The sequence below is a fragment of the Amphiprion ocellaris genome, chromosome 6 (assembly GCF_022539595.1).
Source record: "Amphiprion ocellaris isolate individual 3 ecotype Okinawa chromosome 6, ASM2253959v1, whole genome shotgun sequence".
In the NCBI taxonomy this organism is placed as follows: Eukaryota; Metazoa; Chordata; class Actinopteri; family Pomacentridae; genus Amphiprion; species Amphiprion ocellaris.
The window spans coordinates 20,239,269-20,264,740 of NC_072771.1; the positions used below are offsets into that span (position 1 = coordinate 20,239,269).

Below are 25,472 nucleotides of genomic sequence, written 5' to 3' on the forward strand. Positions count from 1 at the left end.
TTGCTGTAAAAAGTCAGTCCATCCTGGCCGACTTCAACACCTCTTCATGACAACTTGTTCTGCCTCGGACCACGTGGAAACTCCAGAAACTCAGGAAAACCTGTCGAGACTCGATGAACTCGTGGAGACTCGAAGAACTCGTGGAGACTCGAAGAACTCGTGGGGCGGGGGAAGGTGTGGTGGGTGGTGGGGGTAGGTGGGGGAGTAGAGGGGGGAGGCCGCCACCCACCTCCCCGCCTACTCTCCGCCCTGACTCCACCCAGACTCCGCCTTGGCTCCACCCATGTGGTCACTTCAGAAACTACGATGCCAAAGGGACGACGAATTTATTTCTTTTCATCTGATCTGTAGCTCAGTGAGTTAAGGATTTGCCTGTGGAGCTGCAGGTCGCTGGTTCAAGACCAGACTGTTCTTAAATTTTTATCAAAATCCTGACAAAGACAAAGAAAGAAAATGCCAGTGGTGGGTCTTGAACCTGCGACCTTCCACTTGGTAGTCTGTCTTCTATTCCCCTGAGCTATTCGCTCAGATACTAATTCTCCTTTTTTTTGCGCATTTATCATCTATTTTTTGTCTTTTTTGAGGTTTTTTTTAACTCAAGTCTTGACTCGACCGTTTTTCTCAGGAGGTTGGACTTCGGCCTTTGTTCTGGAGGGTGGAACCCTCAGTTCCAAGACTTTCCAAAGCCTCCACACCTCCCAAGTCCTCAGGACCTAAGCTTTCACACAGTCTGAGGGCTGAAATTTTCTAAGTCCCACAGTAGTTCTCTGTTAGATTGAACTTTCAGACAGTCCAAGGACTGAAATCTTCTGAGTTCCTGAGTAGTTCTCTGTTAGTTTGAACCTTTCGACAGTCTGAGGACTGAAAACCTAAAAGTTCTTGAGTAGTTCTCTGTTAGTTTGAAGCTTTCGACAGTCTGAGGACTGAAATCTTTAAAGTTTCTCAGGACTTCTCTGTTAGTTTGAACCTTCAGACAGTCTGAGGACTGAAGTTTTAAAAGTTTCTCAGTACTTCTCTGTTAGTTTGAACTTTCTGGTTAACAGAAGCCTTAAAACTTGTGACCATGAGTCTTGAGTTCACATTTAGACCATCCATCTGAGTTCTTCTCAGACCTTCACCTGAGGGTTTTTTCGAAATCCTCAACAAACTTTGATTGTCTTCACTGAACAGTAAAGTTTGTGAAGATCAGAAGGTAACATTAGTTTGATCAATGCCTTCAAATACTAGTAGACTTTATCTTTTTCTGAAATGAGTTCTTAGTAAATATGTCCACAATCAAACCAAGAACATAGAAAGAGGAAATGTTTGAAGAAACAACAAAGTCTAACTGGTGTCTTTTCAAATGTTTTGTCTTTAGTTTGATTCTTCTTAAATGTTTACTTTTGCTCTTTTCTCACCTTTTATTCTTTTCTAATGTCTGATTTGATTTATAAATGTTTTGTCTTTTTAATGTTTAATTGTTGTTTTTTCAAATGTTTTATCGGCTTGTTTGAAAAATTTCCTTTTCTTTCCCAATGTTTAATTTTTCCATTAAATCTTTAAGGTTTTTCTTTTTAAATGTTTTGCCTCCTTTTAATGTTTAATTTTCTTTTTAAATGCTTCATTGTATTTTCTGTTTAATTCCTCTTTAAAGTTTTACTGTCTTTAAGACTTAATTTTCTAATTAAACATTTAATTTAATTATGTTTTGTCTTTTTAAAGGTTTAATAATCTAATTAAATGTTTTGTATTTTTTAAATGTTTAATATTCTTGTTTAATTGAATTTTAAAATGTTTAATTATCTAAAATTTTTCATCTTTAATGTTTAATATTTGTCTTAAAAATTTTGTTTAATTTCATAATTACATGTTTTGTATCTTCTGTTTATTTATCTAATTAAATATCTTGTCTTTAATATAATTTATTTATATTTAATGTTTAATTTTCTGTTTAAAAGTTTTATTGTATTAAATGTTTTTTTCCTTTGATTTAATTGCTTTTTTATTGTAGTTTACTTCTTTAATCTTTATTTTCTGTCAAGATTTTAACCCCAACCTTTAAAATGAAACAAACCCTTAAATCACAATGAAAATACTTCTGTTGTCACAATCATGAGTTAGTCAATTATTCAGTTTATCAACTTTATTTGTTTAGCACTTTTCACACAGATGACAAAACTAAACAAGCAAAGAGAAAAACTGCTAAAACTAGGATTAAAACTCACAAACATATTAAAAAAAAAAAAAAAGATTTAACATGGTAATAAAATCTGTTGTGTCCAGGGGATGGAGGGACTTTATTGAAGTCTTCTTGGGCTCACATGGCAAATCATTTAAAATATAAACTTGATATTCAGTCTAAGGAAAGTGGAAACTGCAGAGCGACAGAAGAACCAACAATATCTCCTGTTTTCTCCTTTAATGAGTCGACTCTTCTTGTGCTTTCAGACCAAAGAACTACAGACTCTTCACAACCTGCTCAAACTCTTGGTACAGGACCTCACCACACGGGTCAAGAAGGTTTCCATCTCATTTCTACTCTGAAGCTCACCTTCTCCTGCTCAAACTGCTGACAAATGTTTATGCTGCTCTAAAGTCTGGTCACCAGAACTTCCTAAAAACTCTCAAAGTCTCTTCTGCTGCAGGTTGCTATGTAGAACTGTTCCAGAAAACCTCACTAAACCACATGGAGGGGCCTCAAGATAGTCGTCCAAATGAAACCGTACAAAAACCAAACTAGCAGAACCCAAACGCTAAAGTCTCCTACAGCCTACCAGAGAAGCTCTGAGAACAGAGAATCAGGACAGGAACTCTTACCTTCTGGACAACCAACGTTGTTTCACAAACAAGAATACAGAATGTGTCTGACCAAAAACCTCTAAAGACTCACTACAGCCAAGATAAAGACACAACTCAGCTGCACCAAATCCACTAATCACTGCACACATTAGCACCATGTGCTAACTGTGGCTAAAGAACCACATTTACCAAGACAACTATTCAGTACAAAGCCCTAAAACACACCAAGAAACACATTAAAGATGATTTTACTGCTGGAAGCTGCAAGCCAACACCTAAAGAACAAACTAAACCAACAGAGCCAAACCTAGTTCAGTAGTGAAGCGAAGCAGAGGAAATGTTTGACTGCAGCTAAATAAAGCAGGAAGACACTGAGCTGCTCAGGTGTTCCTGATAACACCAAGCAGCCACCTGGACAGCCAATAGGAACCCAGCTTACTGGAAGTCCAGAGGGTTGGGTTAGTGAAGGAAATTTAGTTTAAAGTTGAGGCAGAAAGTTAACAAAGAAAGTTGAAAACCACCTTCTGATACCTGAAATCTCTGAGTTTTCACACAAAGAACACCTGAACATGTCAAACTGGTTCCATAGTAGAACCATCATTGTAAAAACGTCATAGTATGGTGTGTTGCTCAAAAAACATTACGACCCGGCTGTCTTGGGTCGCCGAGGACCAACACAAAAACAGGACAAACGCTGGTTTCCAGGGGGTTAGGCGGCTATTTATTTGAAAGAGGAAGTTTACAACACAACATGTGAGCAGAAAAATCACAAAGTCTGTCTTTAGTTGAGCTGAAAATATTAGTTTTTGTCTTTTTTCTGGACCAAACTTTTCAGGAAGTAGATGAAGAATAATTAAAGCTCTCATGTAGAAGTCCAACTTATTTTGGATCCTTGTGGAGAGTTTAATCTTAGAGTTTGTAAAGCTGTTGAGTTTTTAGAGTCACATGGATTGTTTTGACATTTAATAACCGAGTCCTGAAATAAAATTACAGTTGTGGATTTCTGTCATTTAGTCTGGACTAAACAAATAACAGCAGCATAAATCTCAAACATCATTATGAGGAGTCTGGATTGAGGTTTCTCACTTGATAATAATCAAAACATGAAATTTAGGTTGGTTTAAAGGAATATTCCACCTTAAATCTTTGAATGTTGACCTAAAAGGTTGGTTTCAGGAAGTATTCCACCTACAAGGTCCTCAAACACCCACCTTAAAGGAACATTCCACCAAAAATCCTTGGATATGCACCTAAAAGGTTGGTTTAATGGTATGATGGAGATTGGTTGTTAAGAGCTTTATATGTCAGAAGAAGGATTTTGAATTCATATTCTAGATTTAACAGGAAGCCAATGAAGAGAAACCAGTATAGGAGAAATATCTCTCTTGCTAACTCCCGTCAGTACTCAGGCTGCAGCATTTTGGATCAGCTGCAGATATTTCAGAGAGCTATTGGGACAACCTGATAAGAAGGAATTACAGTAGTCAAGCCTAGAAGTAATTTTCCTGGCGTTACTGAGTCCAAAGCTGCTGTTTCAACACAGACATGTTCACATGCATCCACAAACCTCTCAGCACTCAAACACCCACAGACAGGAGGCCGGCTGGACCGAGGCTCGGTGGCGTCCTCAGACCCACGAGCCGGGGAGTCCCTGAACTTGTTGGTCCGGTTTGAAGGCCTCCGTGTGGTCCAGTAGAAGTCCACGTAGTCGGTGTTGGCTTTGAACCACAGCGACTGGCCACCATCAGGTGGACCGGCTCATCCTCGTAGGACTCCTCCTGTAGCCTTGAGGGAACCACAGGAACATTCAGTAGCTGTTGGAGTTCTTCCTGTCAGGCTCATGGTAGAACGGCTCTGAACAATCTTGTACTTGTCTTATCTGGAACAATCTAACAGCCTAAACTGTTAACAGCAGTGTAAAGAAGCAAACACACAGGCATAGATTAGGACTCAAACTAGATTTATTTTAGAAAACAAATCAACTTAGAGGCATTTGTTCACACGTGGCTGAATAGGAGGCCGTCCAATCAGATTCGAGGTCTTCACTCTGTAGGTTGGTTGTTAGGTGAGACTCTTGGACCTCCATCAGCTGACGTGGATGTTTGATGGTCTTCCTCTCTAGTACCAGATGATTCATCCATGAATTCAGCAGCTACAGACTGAAATGAAGCTCATGCTGCCGTTATTGAATTCCTGTTCCAGATCAGATGTTCAGAGCTCACCTTGAATGCATGCCGTCTGCTGTCTGATAGTTTTTCTCATTGTAGTCTTCAATAAAGTCTTTTTCCTCATGTCAGGATGTGGTGAGACTCTTTCTCAGTCGCTGCAGACGTCCCTCATTGTGCATCTCCAGAGAAGAAACAGAAAAACTGATCACTGCTTCAGCATCACAAACGCCTCTAGCATTGAGAGTGTTTTAGGAATTCATTCATTGTGTTGTGAACTTTGAAGGAGCAGAAACTTTACAGCTGCCAAAGATATGAGCTCCAATTCTGTATGTTTCAGGAAATCAAGTTCATCAAATGAACACTTGATTTTTGCTGATAACGCTCATTAAACTACTGAAGAAATCTAACATAAAAACCTGTAAACTCTCAGGCAGCTTTTGTTAAAGTTTGTCTATAATTCTATCATCATGTTCTGGAACCAGGACTCTGCAGAAGTTCCTTCAATCAGATACTTGTGTGTTTCTATTTAAGGCCTCAGGTTTGAACGTACAGCAGAGGATTAGAAAGGAGTGATTTTAATGTTTAAATCAGTCCAGTAAATGTTTGGCGTGAAAATTATTAAAATTTTGATTTAGATAGATTTGTGTCAAATAATATTGTAGAGTCTCACTTAAATATATCCAAATGAGTTCAGTGTATTTACATTTTATAGAATATTTTATTTCGTAATCTCAATACTGTAGGGTCTGACCCTAAATATTATAATAATGATGTCAATTTAAATAATATTTTAGTGCAGAGTCATAAACTTTAATCAGCTAAACTTGCATAATAAATATCACTGTACAATCTTAACCTGAACATTCATATTATTGAGGTAAATTTACATAAATCATGATATTCTAGAGTCTTAACTGGCATATTTCTAACATTAATCTTTTTGTATTGTGCTGATAAACAACAATAACCCGACTTTCAGATAATATTTGTTGTCTGTGATTGTGAGACTAAATTCCTCCACATTCTGGAAATGGACTGCATTTCCCAAAATGGAAACATGGACAGAATTTAACACTCATGTATCCATGGCAACGCAAAAGTTTCTGCTTCTTACCAAAGTTCACAACACAAGTAAAGATTTTAATGTAAAACTTCAGGGATGACTGCTAACCATAAGTATTCTGATCAATACTTCATGATCAATATCAGGACAGATGTTACAATTCCAGCTGTTGCATTAGACTGCAGTTATTCACAGAGAATTAAAACATCACATTCCTCATAAAAACTAGATGGGACTTTTATTAAATAAAGTCTTGGTGAATAAACTGTGTAAAAAGTGCAAAGCAGCTCCATTAAATCAGGAGATGTGAGACTTCCACAGCATGGATCACCATCTGCTGTGTTGATTCATAGCTGAATGTCAGAATGAACTGAGATAGAAAAGCTGCTTTGAGCTGCAACATTACGGTCTGACAATCCAACACCATCACAGTTTTCATCTGGTTGTTTTGCTCCAACATGCTGTGAAGTTCAGTTTTTACCTGAATCAATACAGAGATTCTATTTCCAACCAAGACTGGAATAAAAAATTTGAATGTTATGAGGTTATTAATGCAACTAAATCCTTTCAGATGGAAGGATTTACTTCTAAGTTCTAATTCAAGTTTCAGTTGGAGCACAGTGCATTCACAAAGAAAAACAGCGATACCTTCATAGCAACATTTAATAAACCTAAAGCTTCCCTGTTGGCTCACTGGTGTAGTTTGTTACTGAGCATCTGAACCTTAAATCCAGTGAGACGACCATCTTCAGTCGAGGCCAGTCAGAGAACTTCAAGACCTTCCATCAGCTGGACCAGATGTGGCATCATCTCCCTCTGAACATCTGGATGACAGGAGAAAAGACAAATCAAACACAGATCACAGAAATACAATTCATTCACTTTCATCATTTTATAAAAGTAGCATGAACTTTATTAAAACTTGACAATATCAGTAATGAAAGTAAATGTTTTTATCTTGTGTTGAAGCTAAATTTAAAGTCAATTTTAATGACAGTTTATCCTGAGAGGAGTGAGAATGGAGCTTTTCTTTCCTTTGTAGAATATTCCCTCAAAATATTCTGTTTATTATTGGCTTTAGAAGCATTTTACTTTACTTATTTATTTTTAGATACCTCAGACTGATACACTTTGCTGGTTTGCAGATAATTTCATGTACAATGACAATAAAGATCTTCTGTTATAACATGTTGCTAAAACAAGAACTGCAAACCTTCTCAACCATCTCTCAGGCTGCAAAATTCCAACTGCGACCAAGAATTATCTGATGTAGTTATTATTATAATCTTTACTGAACCAGCCCTGGAATTAATAAAAATCTGTACATGGATATGATTTTCTCTGATGGGACCACTATGGAAGCCGTAGTAACAATTAACTATCCTTTGAAGGGAAAGATTAGGTCTTCTTCAGGTGGATAAAAAAAATGCTCTCCCTTAAAAAACAAAAAAACTGCATACAATAAAGTAAATCTCTTCTGCACACATACTACACTTTTGTATAACTCTGGATGTCAGAGTAAAGGCAGACAGATCCACCAATCAACCACAACATTCTGACCACTGACAGCTGAAGAGAACAACATCCATCATCTTGTTCTAATGCAACGTTCTGCTGGGAAACCTTGACGTTCATGTGGATGTTTGACATGTACCACCACCTAAACACTGCAGGACATACAACCCCCTAGTCTCCATGGCAACAGCAGTCCTTGATGCAAGCTGCCACCCTCAGCAGGTCACCAGGCAACACCTTTTTATAATAATGACAAACATACCTGCATTCTACAGGAGTGATTTTCCTCATGTGCAGGTAAAGATGTGTGAGGAGCTTAGAGATGACAGGAGCAGGAGTCATCCTCACTAATTCAGCTTCCACCTAGAAACAGAAAGACCACAAACAAACACACTGATATACTCTCAAACGTTCAACCTCACAGCCTCAAAATATCTGTTTAGGAAGTGTTGTGTTTCTAAATTCTGCTGAAAGCATTGACAGACATTCTCTTACAAGGTTGTGTAAAAAGCAGCCTGTCCTCTGAGCTACTGAGAAATTTTTCTGAACAAAGTTTCTACGTGTAAATCAGCTCAACAAAAACTAAAGCCTCAGTCAGAGATAACAGGTATCGCAAATTATAAAGAACTTTCTTTGTTAACTCAGACTTTCTGCTCCAACCTCACATAAAAAGGGGAGTTTAACTCATCAGGTGACTGAAAATGAACGGCTTGTGCAGTTCTAGATCCAAAAGTAGGATGTTTCAACTCATGTTTTACTACAAATACATACAGTAATAAATAAATACAATGGCTGATTGTTAGTTTATTCACTATTAATGTCATTTTATATTCTGGATTGAACTTGAGCAGTGGAAGAGAGAAGGAATTTAATGAAATTATGGAGATTCAGAGAGGTAATGTTGCGCAATGTTAAGTTAAGCGCAGTTTAATTCAAACCAGCTGAATGTTAAACTTCAGCGCAGCTGAACGGGTTTCAGTTAACCTTAAAGTAAAATAACTTTTTTAAAAGCTAAAATACACAGCAGAGAAATACAGGTTGAAAAGGTCATTCTAACAATGACGGACAGCTGTGGCAGCAACTAACACAGGTGTTCAGCGGTAAGTTAGCCACCTGTGCTAATTAGCCCGCTAGCTAACTTAGCCGCTTAGCTCGCTAACGCGTCCGGACCAACTGCTCAAACACGACAAAACACAACTCTTCACAAGTCGCTGACTTAACGTACAACAAAACAACGCTACTGGTTAGAAGTATTTATCTTCTTACCGTGTTTTACTCCAAAAACAAGATCAACAGCAGCCACAGATGCTACCAGACGTGCCGACCATACATATACATAGGCTAGAGACGCTAGCGCGCTGTCTTCTATATTATCTATGGTCTGACCAATCGCTGCTCTCTGGCTCCGCCCTCTGAGAATCTTGTTGTCGTTTGGCTCCACACTTGCTGATGACCACTTCCGGTCTCAGAAAATGAAAAAACGGACCTTTTTTTCGTTTCTCTCTCTTACTGATTTTACTTTCTTATTATTCTAAATATAAAACGAAAATCAAAGCATTTAAAAAAAAATCGTATATCCCTTTTTGAAAATGAAAAGGGAAAACGCCTTGTATTTCAATTTTAATTTTTGTATTTTAAAACGAAAATCAAATAACCACTCGTTTTTTGTTTTTCAATACCCGTTTCAGAACGGAAAATCCAATTACCAGATCACGGACCCACCACACACACCTTTGACACACTTCCACACATTAGTTGAGGAGCCGCGAAAACCTGGTCGCGCCAAACTATTTTACATCTGGCGTGAAGCTCTCCAGCAAACTACAGCGTCGGATGAAGAGTCCAGCCCCTCGTCTGACCCGGATTCTGCCACCAGCGCGGATGAAGCCGATCTTATGGAAGGAATTGATCATTCCAGTGACATGTAAGTCTGTATTCATGAGAAGTTGTTTGTTTTGAGTTGAAGAAAAGTAAAGAAAGTATGATATACATGGAACGCCGCCGAAAGCATTCCGCGCAAAATACGCATCATTTTTACCACGTAGCTTTTTTTGTGTGCAGCATTTACAATGTTGGGGAGGAGGAGGAGGAGGAAGAGGAGAGAATGGAGGTCTCCTGCTGTCCTGGTACCCCAGCTAGAGGTCGAGGGACAGACCGTCCTCCAGCCAGGAGACGCTGCAGCAGCCGCTCCACCAGCGAGCGCTCCGGGCCAGAGGCGCTCCCTACAGCTGGCTGGAAAACTGAGAAGGAACCTGACAGCTTACCTTCTCTGCCACATTTCCTGCCTGCCGAAAAGGAGGCCAGGTGTCCAGCCACCTCTGTCAGAATATGTGGACAGCCCTTCTCCATCAGACCTGTCCAAGTACTTGGACCAGGAGACCATCAAAATACTGTTTCTGATTCAACTCAGTAAAAACGATTTTCTTTTATTTTCAAATGCAGTTTTTATGGTCTGACCATGGTTTTGTACATAAAATATGTGTGTTCATAAGTATCTGGCACACTTAGAAATTTGATTGCACTATTGTAAATAATATGTTTTGATGTTGATGTTGTCTCTTTGCAAATTTTGCAGTTTTTTGTTTATTTTCGTTTTTTTTACAGGTTACAAAATTGACCATATCTCAAAAAGCAAATTATGTACAGACTCCAAATAAATTTCCTGTGGTTCCAAATGATATTGTGCAACTTTTTTACATTTACAAATTTGAGGCATACAGCTATGCAATTTCTGTATTTTGAAATATATGTGAAAAAAAAAACGATTTTCATTTTTTAAAGGTTTATTGCACTTTTAAGCAATTTTTTGTAGTAGTTAAGACATAAGTCAGTACATGTTATTAAAATTTGGGATATCAGAGTTATTTTGCTGTAAAGCAAATAAAAATACTCCAAAAAAATGGCACTACAGCATGTAAAAATGTAAAAATATGTCCTGACGGACTTGCACAATGGTGGGTCTTAAAGGGTTAAATCGGAGTCGCTTCATATGAATAATTAGCGGCCACCCAGAGATGTGACGTCGTCTCCCGTAGCTCTCCCAGTAATTATGTGACAGTGACAGGTCTTTATCCTGCTCCGCCGCTCCGTTACATAACAATGCAGGAGGAAATGGCGCTGAGCTTTTACAAAAGAAAAAAGACCCAAGGCTTTCTGCACCTGCTTTATTTGACAGTCACGAGTAACACACACACGCACACAAAACAGAAATTTACTGCTCTTGCTGCAATTGAGTCCGTCCCTCTCCCTAACCATTACTGTGTTGTGTGGTTTGACAAATGGACCTCACCTTCACTGCGGGGCAGACCGAAGCCGCCATTGATGGGTGTTTGAGTGGTGCTCTAAATTGTGTGAGAGCAGAGGAGGGAGCGGAGTGGGTTACAGTGAGAGCCTATAAGTGTGGTGGAGGGCATGTGGAGGGTACACCTGAGGAGCTGACAAGAGGTCTTTTTCAATTGGTGCTGATGATAAAAAATAAAGACCTTGAAGCAGTTAAAGATCTGAGATACAACCTTGTGAAGTCAGGAAAAAGAGGATGGTAATTTGTGCTAAGTAGTGGCATACACAACTCTTTTAAACTTGCGTGTGTGCTGGCAGCATCCACAGTTCAGCTCAGAGTGTGTCAAAGCAGCATACTGAAACATTTACGTCACACCTTACATTTAGCAAAAACAGTATAAATTTGGTTCATACAACTTTGAATCCAGCCACAGCAGGACATCATAACCTTTGACACAAACGTGGCTGAAAAAAATCACATTCAGTGCACAATTAAGTAAACATGAAAAACTAAACAAACAATATGATTCACAAAATGGCCATGAATCACGTAAACCGGGAACACTAATCTTCACGGACGTCAGAGCGCTGCACCCTCTCGGTGTGTCAACAACAGCAGTTCACTGAAGAGTCGGCAGCTCTTCACAATTCAATAAGTTACACTGATGAAAGCTGTGACTCAGCCAGTGTTTCCCAACCGATTACTCAATCATCTGGGCCGAAGGCAAAAAAAAACGAAAAAAAGAAATACCTGAACTGAATCATCATGTCAACCCAGAAAGGTCAGCCCACTACTATGAGTCACAGAGTCAGTTACACCATATTATAGAAGAGATACCCAGTGGGGGAGGACTTTTTATCCTCCCAATACTTACAATCCACTGATCAATACAAGTGAAAATAACATATTCTGTGATGACAGTGTCTAAATACTGAGATGATTCTGACATCTTTGTGCTGTAAAGTACGAGACCATTTACTGATCTGATGTTCCTCCTATATACGGGGGAAAATACAGTTCTCATAGTTTGCATACAGAATAACTCCCCTGTCTGACATCAGTGTGAGTGGATGGACAGTAGCATTTATGTGCTGATTGATTCCCAGGCCAACGCACCCAGCTGTCCTCCCACCCAGCACAGAGCTGCTCCCAAGGCTGCGGCTGCTGCCACAGCCAGGCTGGCCTTTAGCACAGCACCGGGGTGTCTGCTGAAGCGAGCAGGGGCCATGCAGGCCAACATGGCCACAGTCACGGTCAGGGTGAACAAAATGGAGACGGCTGTGTTAATGGCCACGATCTGGCCGAACTTGGCGAAAGGCACAATGACACAGAAGAAGAGAGGGACTGTGGAGATCACCGTGGTGACGGCGCTGGACACTATGGCAACGCCCACATGGTTCACTGCCTCCAGAGTCCGCCTCTGCCTTTCGGCTGGAGGCTCCTGCAAACAAAACCAAGATTAATGGGACGATTTTAAAAACTTGCGAACGGACCACCAACATTAGCACTCTGAGCATCATCTATTCATGAGACTTCAGGGCACTTCTCACCTTTTTAAATCCCAAACCTTAAATGATTAGTTTGTTCTGGCAAGTGTGTAAACAGAAAACATGTAGTGGTAGTTTTCTAGCTGGTTTTAATTATTGACATATTCACACTGTCATACCGAGATACGATCAGGCGTAGAGGGAACAGTCTCCCCAGCCAGCAGGTATCCCTCCACCAGGTGCAGACAGTAATCCACTGAAGATCCAACCAGTATAGACAGAGAAATCGCCTCCACTGCTCCCATCTCCCATCCCAGCCAGTACATGAGCGCCACAACCAGACAGATCACCCCTGTCCAAGCCCCAAAACTCAACAGTTAATTTTAAGATGCATTTTTGAGTGTGTAAACGCATCACCTCCAAACCTGAATATGCAACTTCCCTCTCTTACCTAGAATGGTTATGAGGACGGGCAGCAGCAGCAGAGGATGTGCAGTAAAGACCGACACAGCTGCCACACAGATGGCGAGGGACAGCAGCAGACTCCAGAGGGCACTCTCCACACCTACAAACAGACCAGAGAGAAGCATTTTATCAGATTTATCTATGCTGCTGCTCAAACTGCAGACAAAAAAAACTTTTTTTGACCTGTCACTTGCCTATAATTTCCATGAAGATCTGCTTCCAGTGCTCGCAGGTCTGGAAACCTCGTTGCAGGGCAGAAGACTGCGGGAGGCTGGCGAGTTGCTCCTGGATGAAGTTCTCCCACTGAAGGAAGTCGGAATAGGTCTGAAAAGAGGATTTTCCCTTGTATGTGGTCTTGGGAGAGGAGAGGCAAAGCATTAGGGGACAAGCGCCAACTCCAAAACGAACAGCTGTTTGATGCAGGGAAGATGAAAAGCTGAAAGATGAAGGGACTTACAGACTCAAAGGCCATGGACAGCCAGCGGACCTTCCCTCCATGCATGCCCACTGCTCCGTGGGAGAGCTGCCCCGGGAGCAGGTTGGGTTCAGGGAGAGCGTGACACTCAGGATGGAGCAGAGGCAGAATAGAAGACAGCTTGTTGCCTGAGGGAAACAAGAGACAAAGAAAAACCTTTTAGAGCTCCCTTTTTATCCATGTATTTTCTTCTCAGACTTTTATATTTCAATCGGCCTTCTTTTTGCTCAGATTGCGATTTGTATGTTGTTGTGTCCTTTACCCAGTGGCTAAGCCTTTTAAATTAATTTTTTGTGCCATATAAAGGACATGTCAGAGCTGCAGCTACAAAAAATAGAAATTGCATATGAACATAATTTCCCAAACCCCAAATTGAAGTCTTAAGATGTAAAGTTTTGTTCACCGAACAGCCCCGAAGCCTAAAAAATCAGTTCGATATTCATGCTTGAGTTACGACTTTTGATTTAAAAAATTACTTAAAGCAACTGATCAGTTCCTAAATTAACATTGATGTGTGTGTGTTACCTGAAGGCAAACACTGAGCCCCTCCTGGCTTCACAAGTTGTGTGTTTGCACTAACAGCTTTGCAGATTTTGCAAAGGTGCCCCATCTCCTGGAAAATATCGAAGTCTGGATCCAAAATAATGCTGCCCTTTGGAGAAAATTAAACAACATGTCAACATTTCACTCTACATTATTCGTGCTGATTGTTAAGCTGATGCAAGACATGGGTGTGACCCTCACCATATCTCCAATAACATGGTTATCCTTGTGCTCACTTCGGTTCACTCCCAGGATCCCAAACACGACAAAAACCATGGCCCCGGTGTCGACCAGAGGACGCACCGCTGGGTGACCACACACACCGCCGCTGCATGGGTTGAAGCCAAACGTTTTGGATGGTTTGGTTTTGGCAGCAGATGAGGGATCTTTGAAAATAGAACCAGAGAAAAATCTCCGAAAGCCGTTTATTTATGCAGTGTAAAAATATCCGTACAAGCGGAGTACTGTGGAAAAATCCTCCAGTGGGTGGAGACAGTGCCACTTTAATAAGCTATATTTGAGAAAACTGTCATATCACTGCATCCTCTCTATTTTTCAGACTCGATGCGAGATTAGATGACATAAAAGAGACATTTCAGCAGCGTGACACGTGCAGTGTGGAAACTGTTTTCCTGATGGGATAACAAACCGTCTTTATGTTAATGATGCTTTCTAATGCTGTGACACTTGCTCGCTCACCGCTGGGAAAAGGAGTATAAAAGCTTCCCTGTGAAGGTCCATCAGGCCCAGAACTGATGCCACAGCCAGGAGGGTTGACACACACTCGGCTGGGATGAGGTCTCAGACGGCGCTGTGCAAAGTACAGCCTCCTAAAGAGGGAGAGCAGAGCTGAAATGACTGATTCCCCACTAAAAGAACATGGCAGTCCCTCTAACTTGTGCTCTCATGTTATTTCCTTTGTGCTTTCACCTGCTCTGCTGCTGCGGAGATGCCGCTACATAGAAGGAAAACTCTGGCGTCCAGCCATGATGAGGATCACATGAGCTGGATGTGATCATCCAGCTGGGGTATGGGTGGTACACATGGGAAACACACACTGTCATTCTGGTGGTGTAATTGCTGCGGGGCTGATTAAAAGCCTATTCAGATAAAACAAGATTAGTTATAAGCCGCTTTTGGTGGCAGATATCACAGTTGGGTGATGTAACAATACAACTAATTATAAAAATCATCAAAATGACTTTTTCTGCTATCAAACCTGAAATGACGACACTTCCTCGTGCTCTGTGCTGCACATTTTCCATGGAGATGGGATGCTGGTGTTCAGGGAGAAACGATAAAGAGTACCGGAAGCTCCGAGGTCCAACTTTGATATGTAAACAGTCAGCCAAGGGCCTAAAAACGGTGCAAAATGCAGTATTTCAAAGTAAGGAAATAGGCTTTCAGTAAGGAGGGAGAAGGATTTTATTTGCTGAAAGTCTACCTGTTTGGTTGGTGCTTGAGTTTATCTTTGCTGAACTCTGAGGAGAAGTCGAGGTTGTCGTGCTCGGGCTCTGCTGGTGTGTGGAAAACTTAAATCCTGATGAGGATGTGTGGATGTTCAGCGGGTGGGGCTTTTCCATAAACACACCTGCAGGATACAACATGCATTTTAGATATTTATTCTGGATATTTTATTTTTGACCGAGCGCGTTTCCTTCAGTGCTCACCTGAGCACATGGGGCAGGAGATGCCTTGTCCACTGAGGTTGCTCCTCAGAGCCAGCAGAGTCTGGAGGTTTGTGTCTTGGCGGAACAGAAGGGGGGCGTGAGTGGCCGGCCTCAGGAGACAGCAGCAGCCAGCAGAAAAGAGCAAAACCAGGAGAAAGACACCTGGCCGGCAGGAAGACAATAATAAACAAAGGCAGAGAGGAGGGACTGATGGAGTAGATAGAGCAGCTGAAGGACAGATCAGTGGCGAGGATCAGTTACAGTCGCTCCTGAAGAGTGCAAATGAATACTTCATGAGAGGCGCTTGCTGTACCACTGACAGGCTGAATCCCCTCAGGACAAGCAAAGATTTCAGTATTTCTTCAATAGCTCTTATTAAAGCTTGAGGTTACTCTCATGACTAAATCACACATCAAGAGCTCAGCACACAATATCTGAAGAAGACCAAATTATACAATTTTACCCGGATCGTCTCAAGTTTTCTTGGATATAAACTGATCCTAGCCATGTCAGAATCACAGTAAGTTCTCAGAGTTTATATTAAATCTCACCTAGAACGGCTTTACGGTGCTCCACAGCTGGCTCTGCCATTAAGTGCTTTAGGGCCCACTGGAGATTTGTGCTCACCACACCCACATGCTGCTGGCCTGGAGGGGATAAAGGTGTCTCCACGGACAAGGACAGAATGGCTGCATCACTGTCTGTGTCACAGGAGCCTGGATGAGACAAAGGGAAGGGCCTTAGTGGTGCCTGGACAGGCACGTTTTACAGCCCACCCTTTCCAATTCTCCCCCTCCGTCACCCACTGAATGCAAGGGAGATAATAATCTCACCTGGCTCCATCTCCACTGACAGAAGTGCCACATCATCATCCTCATCTGACAAAGGGCTGTGGCTCGCTGACAGGCCCGGAAACAACTTCCAGCTTCAAAGGGACAAGAGTTTTAGGGAGAGAGACAGCTGAAGGGATTACATCTCCCCCGCGGTGTCGTACTGCATGCACAAGTAACATCTCACACAAAAGTAAGCAAGTATTGGCTCACCAGTTCAACCAGGCGTGTTCACGAGGCTCCACACACTGAGTCCAAATGCACAGGGCAGCTGGCATCAGGACGGACACCCAAAGCCAGCAGCAGCTGACAATGAGGGCCATGAATAGGCCAAAGTCATGCACGGCTGGGATCTGAGTGTCAGTTAAGCGAAGCACAGTGTAAAGGACCTTGAAACATTCAATTTGTGCTTATCGCATGAGAACTGCTGTATGCTGAGACATGCGCTTCTATTCAACTACAGCAGAGGAGTCATTTATGCTTCCAGTACAGATTCTATTAAGTGCTCGGGTTTTCTTGCATGATTACCTGAGAGAAGGTGTTAGCAGCATAGGCTGCTGCAGTGGTGAAGGAGGTGAGGAATGTTGCTCGGCCAGCTGTTTTAATTGTGTAGATCATTCGCTGCTTTGGCTGACGCAGATGTGAAGCCTGTCTGAAGGTGCTGATGAACACAAAGACATCGTCCACCCCTGAGAGATGACGAGAAGACAAAAGAACTGTCTTAGGACATGTCATTCTAAGCGAACTGTGAAAGTGTTGGGTTTTTTAACCTTTAAAGAAACAGTTGAGTCAAATGAAAATCGACACCATTTACACATCTATTGGTTCAAATGATCTAAAGTCAGCAGCCAGTTAGCTTTGCATAAAGACGGGAAATGGAGGAAAGCAGTTAACGAACACAAGAAAGTTAACTAATTGACACAATACACCTTGTGAATGTAATCTGCAACAAAAACAACTATAAAACAGTATGCTATCTTGTAGTGCAGGATTGTGCAGTGGTGAAAAGTTACCAGGTATGTACTTGTACTTTATTTTACCTGTGCCACTTTACACCTCCACTCCAATACATTTCAGAGGGGGGATATTGTACTTTCTATTCCACTACATTTATTTCACTGCTTTACTTGCTTTTAAGATGGATATTTTACACAATAGGTGGTTTCACTTCAATAAACATTTAAATGATTCAATTTCTAATTTAAAAAAAAACTAAGATTAGAGAAAAAGCAGAAAAATGAAAACTGAATTTTTTTTCTTATTTCTTCTCCCAATAATTATCTGAAAAGCTCGTAGATTTATCTTCTGCCTCTGTATATAAAATTGAATATACAGTAGTTCAAACAAGCTCCACCTGCAGCAACAGTAACCTGTTGTTTACATATTCATGCTTGAGAATTACTACATTTTGCTTTAGTGCAGGGTTTTTACTTGTAATGAAGTATTTTTACGTTGCTGTATTGGTGCTTTTACTTAAGTGAAGGACACCATGGAGATTATGTGTTGGACAATTTAATGGTCAGGTGCTGAAACCTTTCCGGAGTCTATTAACAGTAATATAAAAAGCCCCATTAAACCTCAAGGTAATGAATTTCCATTTTATATTTGTACAGATTAAACAACCAAGATGTCACATGTTAATTAGTTTGCATTAGAGGTGCTGCCAGGACTTTTTCAGACATTTTGACAGAGCCACATTTGCTGTTTCTCCTTGAACTCCAGAATCAAACTGGTTGTTTAGCTTCATATCCATTGTATAGAGGGATGGGGTGGTGTTATTGCTTTTCTCTTACCAATACCGATAATGACAAAGGCAGCAACTCCATTGAGAATGCCCAGGTACCTAACACCAAAGACAACATGGTATAAGAAAAGAGCCATCAGACAGCTCAGTCCAATGCAGGCGAGGCCGAAGAAAGTCAGAAAAACTGTAGAGAGACAACGAGGAGAGAAGACAAGGAGAAGGTAAACATCGACGTGCTTCTAAACGAACTCTGGCACTTCAGAAAATTAAGGTGTGCGCACACAAGTGAAACAAGGAACAGGCCATACTGTACCAGAAAAGGAGGTAAGCACATAGACGAGCACAGTGATGCATGCTCCGCTGATGACAGCCAGCATCATGTCATTGTGGAAGGTGTGTCTCACCTCATCGTCAAACAGCTCTGTTCCCCCATACAGCACCTTCACCTGACTGGAAACAAGGGCAGCGGGTTTAAAATAACATCACACTGCAACCACTTGCAACAATAAGCGAATGTTGTGACTATAAGTCAATAAAATAAACACTGAAGGGGAAGGATGTTGTAGTGGTATAAATGGCCAATACTGTGTCATTTCTTCCTGACCTGGTAGACTGCTGGGCCAGAATGTCTCCATACTGAACCACAAAGTTTTTGAAGCGAGTTCTCTGCTCGTCTGCTCGATCCTGCAGGGAGTAGTAGGATGGCAGAGGAGCTCCGAAGTGGATCTCACTGCGTAAGAGAGACGAGGAGAGATGCTCAGGGGACAGACTCTCATCCACGTACCAGTAGAACTGTGGGTGGGTGATGGCCAGACTCAGGGAACCTGCAAGGCAAATCAGCACAGTTAGGCTAGACTGCTACGGAAAGTGACTTTTGTTTGAACTGGATTTCCCCCTTGGATCTCTCACTGTGGCCTTACCCTGAATATCAGCCAGGTCTGGGCCCATGCCATCATAATAAATCTTCCCTCCTCTCTCACTGGGGTAGAGGTAAGACAGGAGTGAGCTGGGTGGGGAGCAGTAGGACGGCCCCAGTGGCAGATCCCTCAGTACCTCCAGAGGCTTCCAGCAGAACTGATGAAACTGTGGGTGCTGCATTAGCAGGCGCTCTACGTGGTGAATCGTCTGCAGACGTTCTCGGGTGAAGATGTTGCGATCGCCGTGCCCTTGAGCCACGAACACCAGCTCAATCCTCCACAGGGCCTGACTCTGCAAGTAGTAATTGGGAGCAAACCTGCGCCTCCTAATGAGGGAAAAATTTCTCTCCCCTAATCTCTCCTCTTCCTCCTCTGTTCTGGGATTTGAGCTCTTGTGCTTCCCCGTTTCCTCCTGACCCAGATCGAGTATTGTCCTTTTATCTCTGCTCGCTGCAGCTCCTCTCTTCTGATCATCTCCTGGACTTAAAGAGTCATTCTGATGAGCAGAGGACCTCATGCCCTCATTATCTGTCCTGTTGAATGCTCCCTGTCCTCCCAGCTTCTCTAGCAGAAGCTCCCGCAGTGCCTCAGACTCGATAGTATCTAAGTCTCGCCTACGTCTATCCCAGGACCCCAGCTGAGTCTTTACAGCAATGGTGAGGGCATCAAAGCGCTCAGCAGAGAAGTGACTGTGAACCTCAAAGGCACTGTAGGAGAGGTCTATGTCCAGAGGAGGGCAGTAGAGCAGCATGTAGGCAAACAGGGCACATGGCAGCAGGACAGCCACCCCTAAAACCCCTCCACTGGCCCAGGGCTGTGTGTAAACCCACCCCACTGCCCTCCACAGTCCACAAACCCCAGCGTCCCCAGAGGAACAGTCCTGTCCTGTTGTTTGTACCACTCCATCCTCCTCCTCCTGCTCGTCCTCCTCCTCCTCGCCTCCCCAGCTGGTCTGAAACAGCAGCGGCTCATCATCCGTGTCCATGCTGGAGCCTGTCAGGGACACATAACACCACTCGATCATAACTCACTTAAAGCTGTGCCTTTTGGCTCCTCGGGCAGGTGAACACAGGCACAAAATAGATGTCTGAACAATCAGCAGATGACAGAGGCATCAGACAAGATGAAGGACAAGGTAACTTCCAAAGTTTTACTGGGCAAGGGCATGAGAGAATTAAGTCTGTCCTTAAGCAGCTGTCGACAAAGGCCTCCCATTGGCAGTTCATGAGGAGAAAATTGAGGGAGGAGGACCTTTTTTTTCCCTCAAGGGCTTACAAGAGAAAATGGTTGGCTGAGTCCTGCTTTAAGATGCTGATCACAAGAGTTTGGGGGTGAGACAGGCTAAAAGCTGCGATTTAGTTCTTCTTCTCTGTCATTGTGTGTAAGCCATTATCACCTGGAGACAGTCTACCGGTGGCTGTCTACACATCAGCGGTCGATGTAGCAGTGTCCGCTCTGCACCAAATTAAATCATCTGGCTTGTCTAATTACTGACAAGAAGAGTGAGTGGAGTATTAGATGGAGTTGCAGAATAAGAGAGGGTTTATCGCATGTGATGGGCAGCCTTTGACTAATAGTGTCAATAGGTGCCACTTTTTTCCACTCTTCTACACACGAGATACTGCAGACGGTTTGCATTCAAGTAGTAGTGGGCCACTAACTGCAGCAATTTATCTATTCTCTTTTGAACGGTGCTTTAAGGTCAGCCAGGTAAGACACTGAATCTTGATTATGTGCAAAAGATAGCTGTGCTCAGCTCTGTGGCTGAAGTGAAAATCCATCATAAACAGAATTTACAAATTATATTGTTTGATCAATATTTGTTAAAATGATAAAAAATTACTTCAGTTCACAGAAGAAAGACTCTTGAGAGATAAACCCTGAGGCAACAAAATGAACTGCAGGCTTGTTGATTTATAGACTCTTACACCTGAATAAATTTTATTTCATGGTGGTGTTTGAGCAGAAAATGTATTCACTTCTGCAGCAGAAAATAACCTGGTATGGTCAGACCCCAGTTCACTGATAATGGAGCAGCTCGTGGATGTGTTTAATGGGCACATCATTAAAAGCCTTTGCTCTACAGTTTCTCACTTCCTGAGAGAAACAGCTTTTCATGTTCTCAAATGTCCACAGGACTTAGACGCACAAATGTGGTTTCATGCTGAATTTTTCCTTTTCTAAAAGGGACAATAAAGCATGTGGAGTTGAAAGCCAACAACTCTACACTGGATCTAATAGTCTGGGTAATTTGAGGGTATTCTTTATATATATATATATATATATATATATATATATATATATATATATATATATATATATATATATATATATATATATATATATATATATATCTTGACAACACTTGGTTTAATTAATTACACTGTCATCCTAGTGCAGACAAGAGAACCAGTGCACCTTTAAACGGGAGAGCAGCAGGCTAGCAGCAGCCCACGCAGTGTGAATGTGAACTTCCTGCATCTTTAGAGGACAAATTCATTAATGATGTTGGGCAGTTTGCTTTTAAAGTGTGAAAACAGAAAACAAAACATATAATTTCTCCAAAATCAACCAATTATTTTCAGTTACTTTGGGATTACAGTGCTGCATATTTCTACAACAAGGAGCATAATTTGTTACAATTTGTTGGCTGTAATTTACAGGCGGTATTACTGTTTATCAGGAGCTATTATTCCAAAATGAGCACTATTATGTTGTTTACTGTAATGCTACAATGCTAGTTCCTTTTCCTCTTTAAACGTGTCCCTGCCACTGACAGAAATGACCAATTATGTGACCACTGGTAAAAATGTGAGATATCATTCTGCATTCACGGCAAATGAAATTGAATACAGCTGCTAATTTTGGTAATTAGATTTTTTATAATCCTGTTACATTTCCTCTCTGCCTCTCCAGCTTGTTTTGATGATGGTGCTCTCATCAACACAAGACGAGAGGAGGCATGCAGACAAGTGCAGCAACATGATGAGAGGGGTGGAAAGGAAAGCAGGGAGGAGTGAAAAGCCTGGGGAATGACTGAAGACACACACACACACACACACACACACACACACACACACACACACACACACACACACACACACACACACACACACACACACACACACACACACACACACACACACACACACACACACCACAGCCATCACCCATCAAACACCCACCAGCACCTCAAACATCTGTGTAAAAAAAATGTTGCTTTTTCGCTGCTTAATATTCATGGAGGGGGGAAAAAAACCTAAATGAGAGGACTATCAGTAAATCTCCACGGCTCTTATATCTGCGCCCGTCTCAACATCAAAATAGGCTGATTAGCCGTGTAGATGTCAAAGTCTGTCAATTCGAGGAACTCATTAGGGACTGATAGGCAGACATGGTGCTTATTACACATTAAGGCAGCGTTCTCTCTGTGCTTTCAGCTAACCCTCTTCTCTCTGTGTGGGTTTGTCTTGCAACAGACAGCATGTAGGTACAGTGGAGGATAACGAACTCGGAGATAACTACAGTAACCCACGGCCTCGGGGACGCATCCTTTTCCCTCTGTTCTCTGACGCTTCTTTGCGTCTAAGAACATTGCACCTCGTGTACAGTAATTATGAGCCGCGTACAGCTGCACAGCACTGCGAGCATTGCAGAATCTGCTATAACTAATGTGTTTACAAGCTGCCAGAACTATTCAGCGTAGCTATTTTTCTGCAAAGATTAGGGGAACACAGTCGATTTCAACCCTGTGCAGGTGTGGATTAAAAATACAGTGTAATTTGGCATCTTGCGTTCTGTATTTATTGGAATAAAAGCCGCCTCCCATATGGCTCAGTCTTTATTAAAGCTGTTGTTCTTAATAGCGAGGCGGTGTTTTGTTTTGTTTTTTTGCCTATAATGCACTTTTAGACTCAAAAATGTGACAGATTAATGCAGCCAGAGGCCTGAAATGAATCTCTTTGTGCAGGTGTTGAGGTATGAAATCTTGCATTAATCGCTTGGAAAATGAACCTGCCCCTGTATTATGTATGGAGTGTGACTGTGGTCTGAATACTGTTCCCAACTCCGCTGGGAACTTTCTCTGTAGGTTTTTTTTTTTTTTTTTTTTTTAAACAAGTGCATCCCAGCTGTACCTGCCTCATGGTTGGAAGTACAGCAGCTGAATGTGGTGGCCCATGATAAGCAGCACACAGCTGTATTTGTGTCTGTCTCGTGTATCATGTTCAGCGAGTTTGCAAGCAAAAAAGGCTGATGAACCACAAACCTCCCTTGACCGCATGTCTCCTGTTTGTATTTATCTCCAGTAAAAACACAGATCGGCTGAGTGGCAGTGCTGTTACCCTCCTGTACAGCGCTGGATTGTGTCGAGTAGGTGAGGTGGGCGCCCAGCATTATTTGAGCCTGAACCTTTCACATATCATCATTTCTCTCTCCATCCCTCACTCCCTTGCCCTTTTCCTCCCCTCAATCTCGCTGCCTTTTCTCTACGTCTCTATCTTGTCCACAAAGGTGAGAGATTTGTAACCTTCATTACTGACAGCAGCTAAAAATAAACCCCCACCCTCCTCAGTTGATATCCTCTCCATCTCATCCAATATGGATATCACATGCTGCCTCCTGCCCCACACATTGAGCCTGGTGTAAACTCAGCCAGCATACCACCTCGTTTAAAGGAGCATTGATTTCACCACTAGTGCTCCATGAATATATTCCTCATGCATGAGCGCTTGCAGTATGTTTATAGTGGACGTGCCTTCCATTCTTTACGCACTGTGAGTCTTTTGGTCGAGTCAAACTCTCGAGAACCATTCACACCAAACAAAGGTGTTCATTTTCTTATTGCCCATGAATTTCTGCTCACACTGAAGGAACTGCAAAGCTCTGAGTAAAGTGTGTGAAGCGTGCTGGGGATGAAGCATGCATTTTCTCTCACTCTCCTGAATGAAACTGAATAAATAAGCCTTATATTCCACTGGAGGTAGCGTTTCTTTCCAGTAAACCCCACAATGAAGGCAAATTTTGAAAACTTTTCTCGATTTTTTTTAAAAACAATTTGTTGACTTTCATACATCTTCTAGATAACCGCATAATTGGCTGCCTTCAGTGATCAATATTTCATATTTACATTTCATCAATGAGAAACAAAAGCATCCCTATCAAAGCAAATGCCTGCAACACTGAGGAGAGACTTACCTGAGGCTGATGGAACAGGAATTACAGGTGGAGCAATCAGGCCTCCTTGGTCCAACTTGTGCTCTGAAATTTCATCTGCTCCATGCACTGATGTGGGAAAAAAAATAATCAGTTACTGCTTTATTGTCATAGTTAATAACTCATCAAGACAGGCACCAAGGGAACCCTCACAAGAGAATGACACAAAAATCCACTTTCTTCCCTCACTCTGTAGGAATCCTCTATCCTCATCAGTTCATAATGTGTTGTTTTCCTCTCCTTTATGCTCCCCGGTCCTTTCTCTCCCTCTCTGGTGCTCCCTCCCCTCCTTTCTTACCCGGTTGTCGAGGCGACAGAGTCAGTGAGAGACATTTCTTCCCAGAAGCTCTTCTCTCTCTCTCCCATTGCTTTGTTCGCCCTGCTCTGCTGACTGGCTCAATAGTAGAAGAGACACAAGGAGGGAAACGCAGCTCAAAAACCTCCCCAACATCACTGGTGACGGGCTGGAGAGCCTGGGGGGAATTTACACCTTAGTTACAGTGTCACTTGGAAAGATTCAGTTCTCATTCGGCTGGTTATAGGTGGCCAAAATGATGCAGTTGTCACGATGCTGCAGTCGAGCCCCCTCCCATCATGTCAGAGTTGGTATGGTCTAGTCTAGTCTCAGTTGGTGGGGAGGTGGGGTGTGTTATAAGAGGGTGATCAGAATAACTGGCTATAGTGGGAAACAAAGTACAAGCAATTTAAAATAATCATCTCAAGTAAGACTTTATTAGCTTTCTGTCATTTTAATTTTGGAACTGTGCTTTCATGCCGGATGAAACAAAGCTGCTCAGTGTGGTTCTCTGTTCTAAATGCAGTGTGACTGCTGTGTTTAGAGCACCACTAATATTGGGGATTGTAAATTCAGCATTGATTTGACTTGTCATGTTTGCCTTGCAGTGCCAATAATGCATTCTCCTGGACTGTAGCGCCCTTGCTCACTCTCATCCAACATTAATGACCAGCTCTCTACTCTCACTGCTACGTTCAACTCATCCATCACCTCGCTTCACAACCTCTGCTCATGTTTAACTTGGATTGCCTTGACATCAAAAGGCAATAAGCTACCGTCTAAATGGGAGCAGATAAGTGTGAAGTGAAATTTTACTCTTTCTACAGCAGTTGGTGCAGTGAGGAGTCATACAGGAAGGAAACAGGTTTGGAGACTGGCGCTCATGGCCCTGCAGTGTGTATATGTGTGTGTTTGTGTATGTTGGCAACCAACAGGATACTTTGTCTCCATCCTGTTGTTGTGACTGTGATGGACATATCGGACAAAACAGACTTTTTCAGTCACTTAAATCAATAACGCGAGGAAGA

At 42.1% G+C, this 25,472-nt stretch overlaps 1 protein-coding gene and 1 long non-coding RNA gene across 7 annotated transcripts; both read right to left on the minus strand.

The window, feature by feature from the left end:
* Positions 1-4,721: 4,721 nt before the first annotated feature.
* On the minus strand, positions 4,722-9,000 carry LOC129349097 (uncharacterized). Of its 4 annotated transcripts, none has more exons than XR_008601956.1 (4): positions 8,791-9,000; positions 7,787-7,887; positions 6,733-6,833; positions 4,722-5,125 (listed from the first exon to the last, which is right to left on the minus strand). It is a non-coding gene; the product is annotated as an uncharacterized LOC129349097 (long non-coding RNA). The 4 variants fall into 4 exon arrangements; XR_008601955.1 differs by having other exon boundaries at positions 4,722-4,896; positions 5,001-6,833; positions 8,791-8,957; XR_008601953.1 differs by having other exon boundaries at positions 4,722-4,937; positions 5,001-6,833; positions 8,791-8,957.
* Positions 9,001-10,671: 1,671 nt separating this feature from the next.
* disp3 (dispatched RND transporter family member 3) lies at positions 10,672-25,445 on the minus strand. Of its 3 annotated transcripts, none has more exons than XM_023285571.3 (22): positions 24,448-25,445; positions 24,132-24,218; positions 18,939-19,928; positions 18,623-18,842; positions 18,332-18,468; positions 18,068-18,202; positions 16,803-16,963; positions 16,488-16,627; positions 16,278-16,369; positions 15,996-16,160; positions 15,445-15,606; positions 15,219-15,365; positions 14,994-15,130; positions 14,705-14,874; positions 14,474-14,604; positions 13,976-14,160; positions 13,757-13,883; positions 13,214-13,359; positions 12,951-13,110; positions 12,743-12,856; positions 12,471-12,643; positions 10,672-12,245 (listed from the first exon to the last, which is right to left on the minus strand). In XM_023285571.3, exons 3-22 carry the CDS (start codon positions 19,918-19,920, stop codon positions 11,889-11,891), a joined length of 4,041 nt encoding a protein of 1,346 aa, XP_023141339.2. In that variant the 5' UTR covers positions 19,921-19,928; positions 24,132-24,218; positions 24,448-25,445; the 3' UTR covers positions 10,672-11,888. The 3 variants fall into 3 exon arrangements, with proteins under 3 accessions (XP_023141339.2, XP_035811105.2, XP_035811106.2); XM_035955212.2 differs by having other exon boundaries at positions 24,339-25,445; XM_035955213.2 differs by lacking the exon at positions 24,448-25,445 and adding an exon at positions 24,303-24,436.
* Between the last annotated feature and the right edge of the window lie 27 nt (positions 25,446-25,472).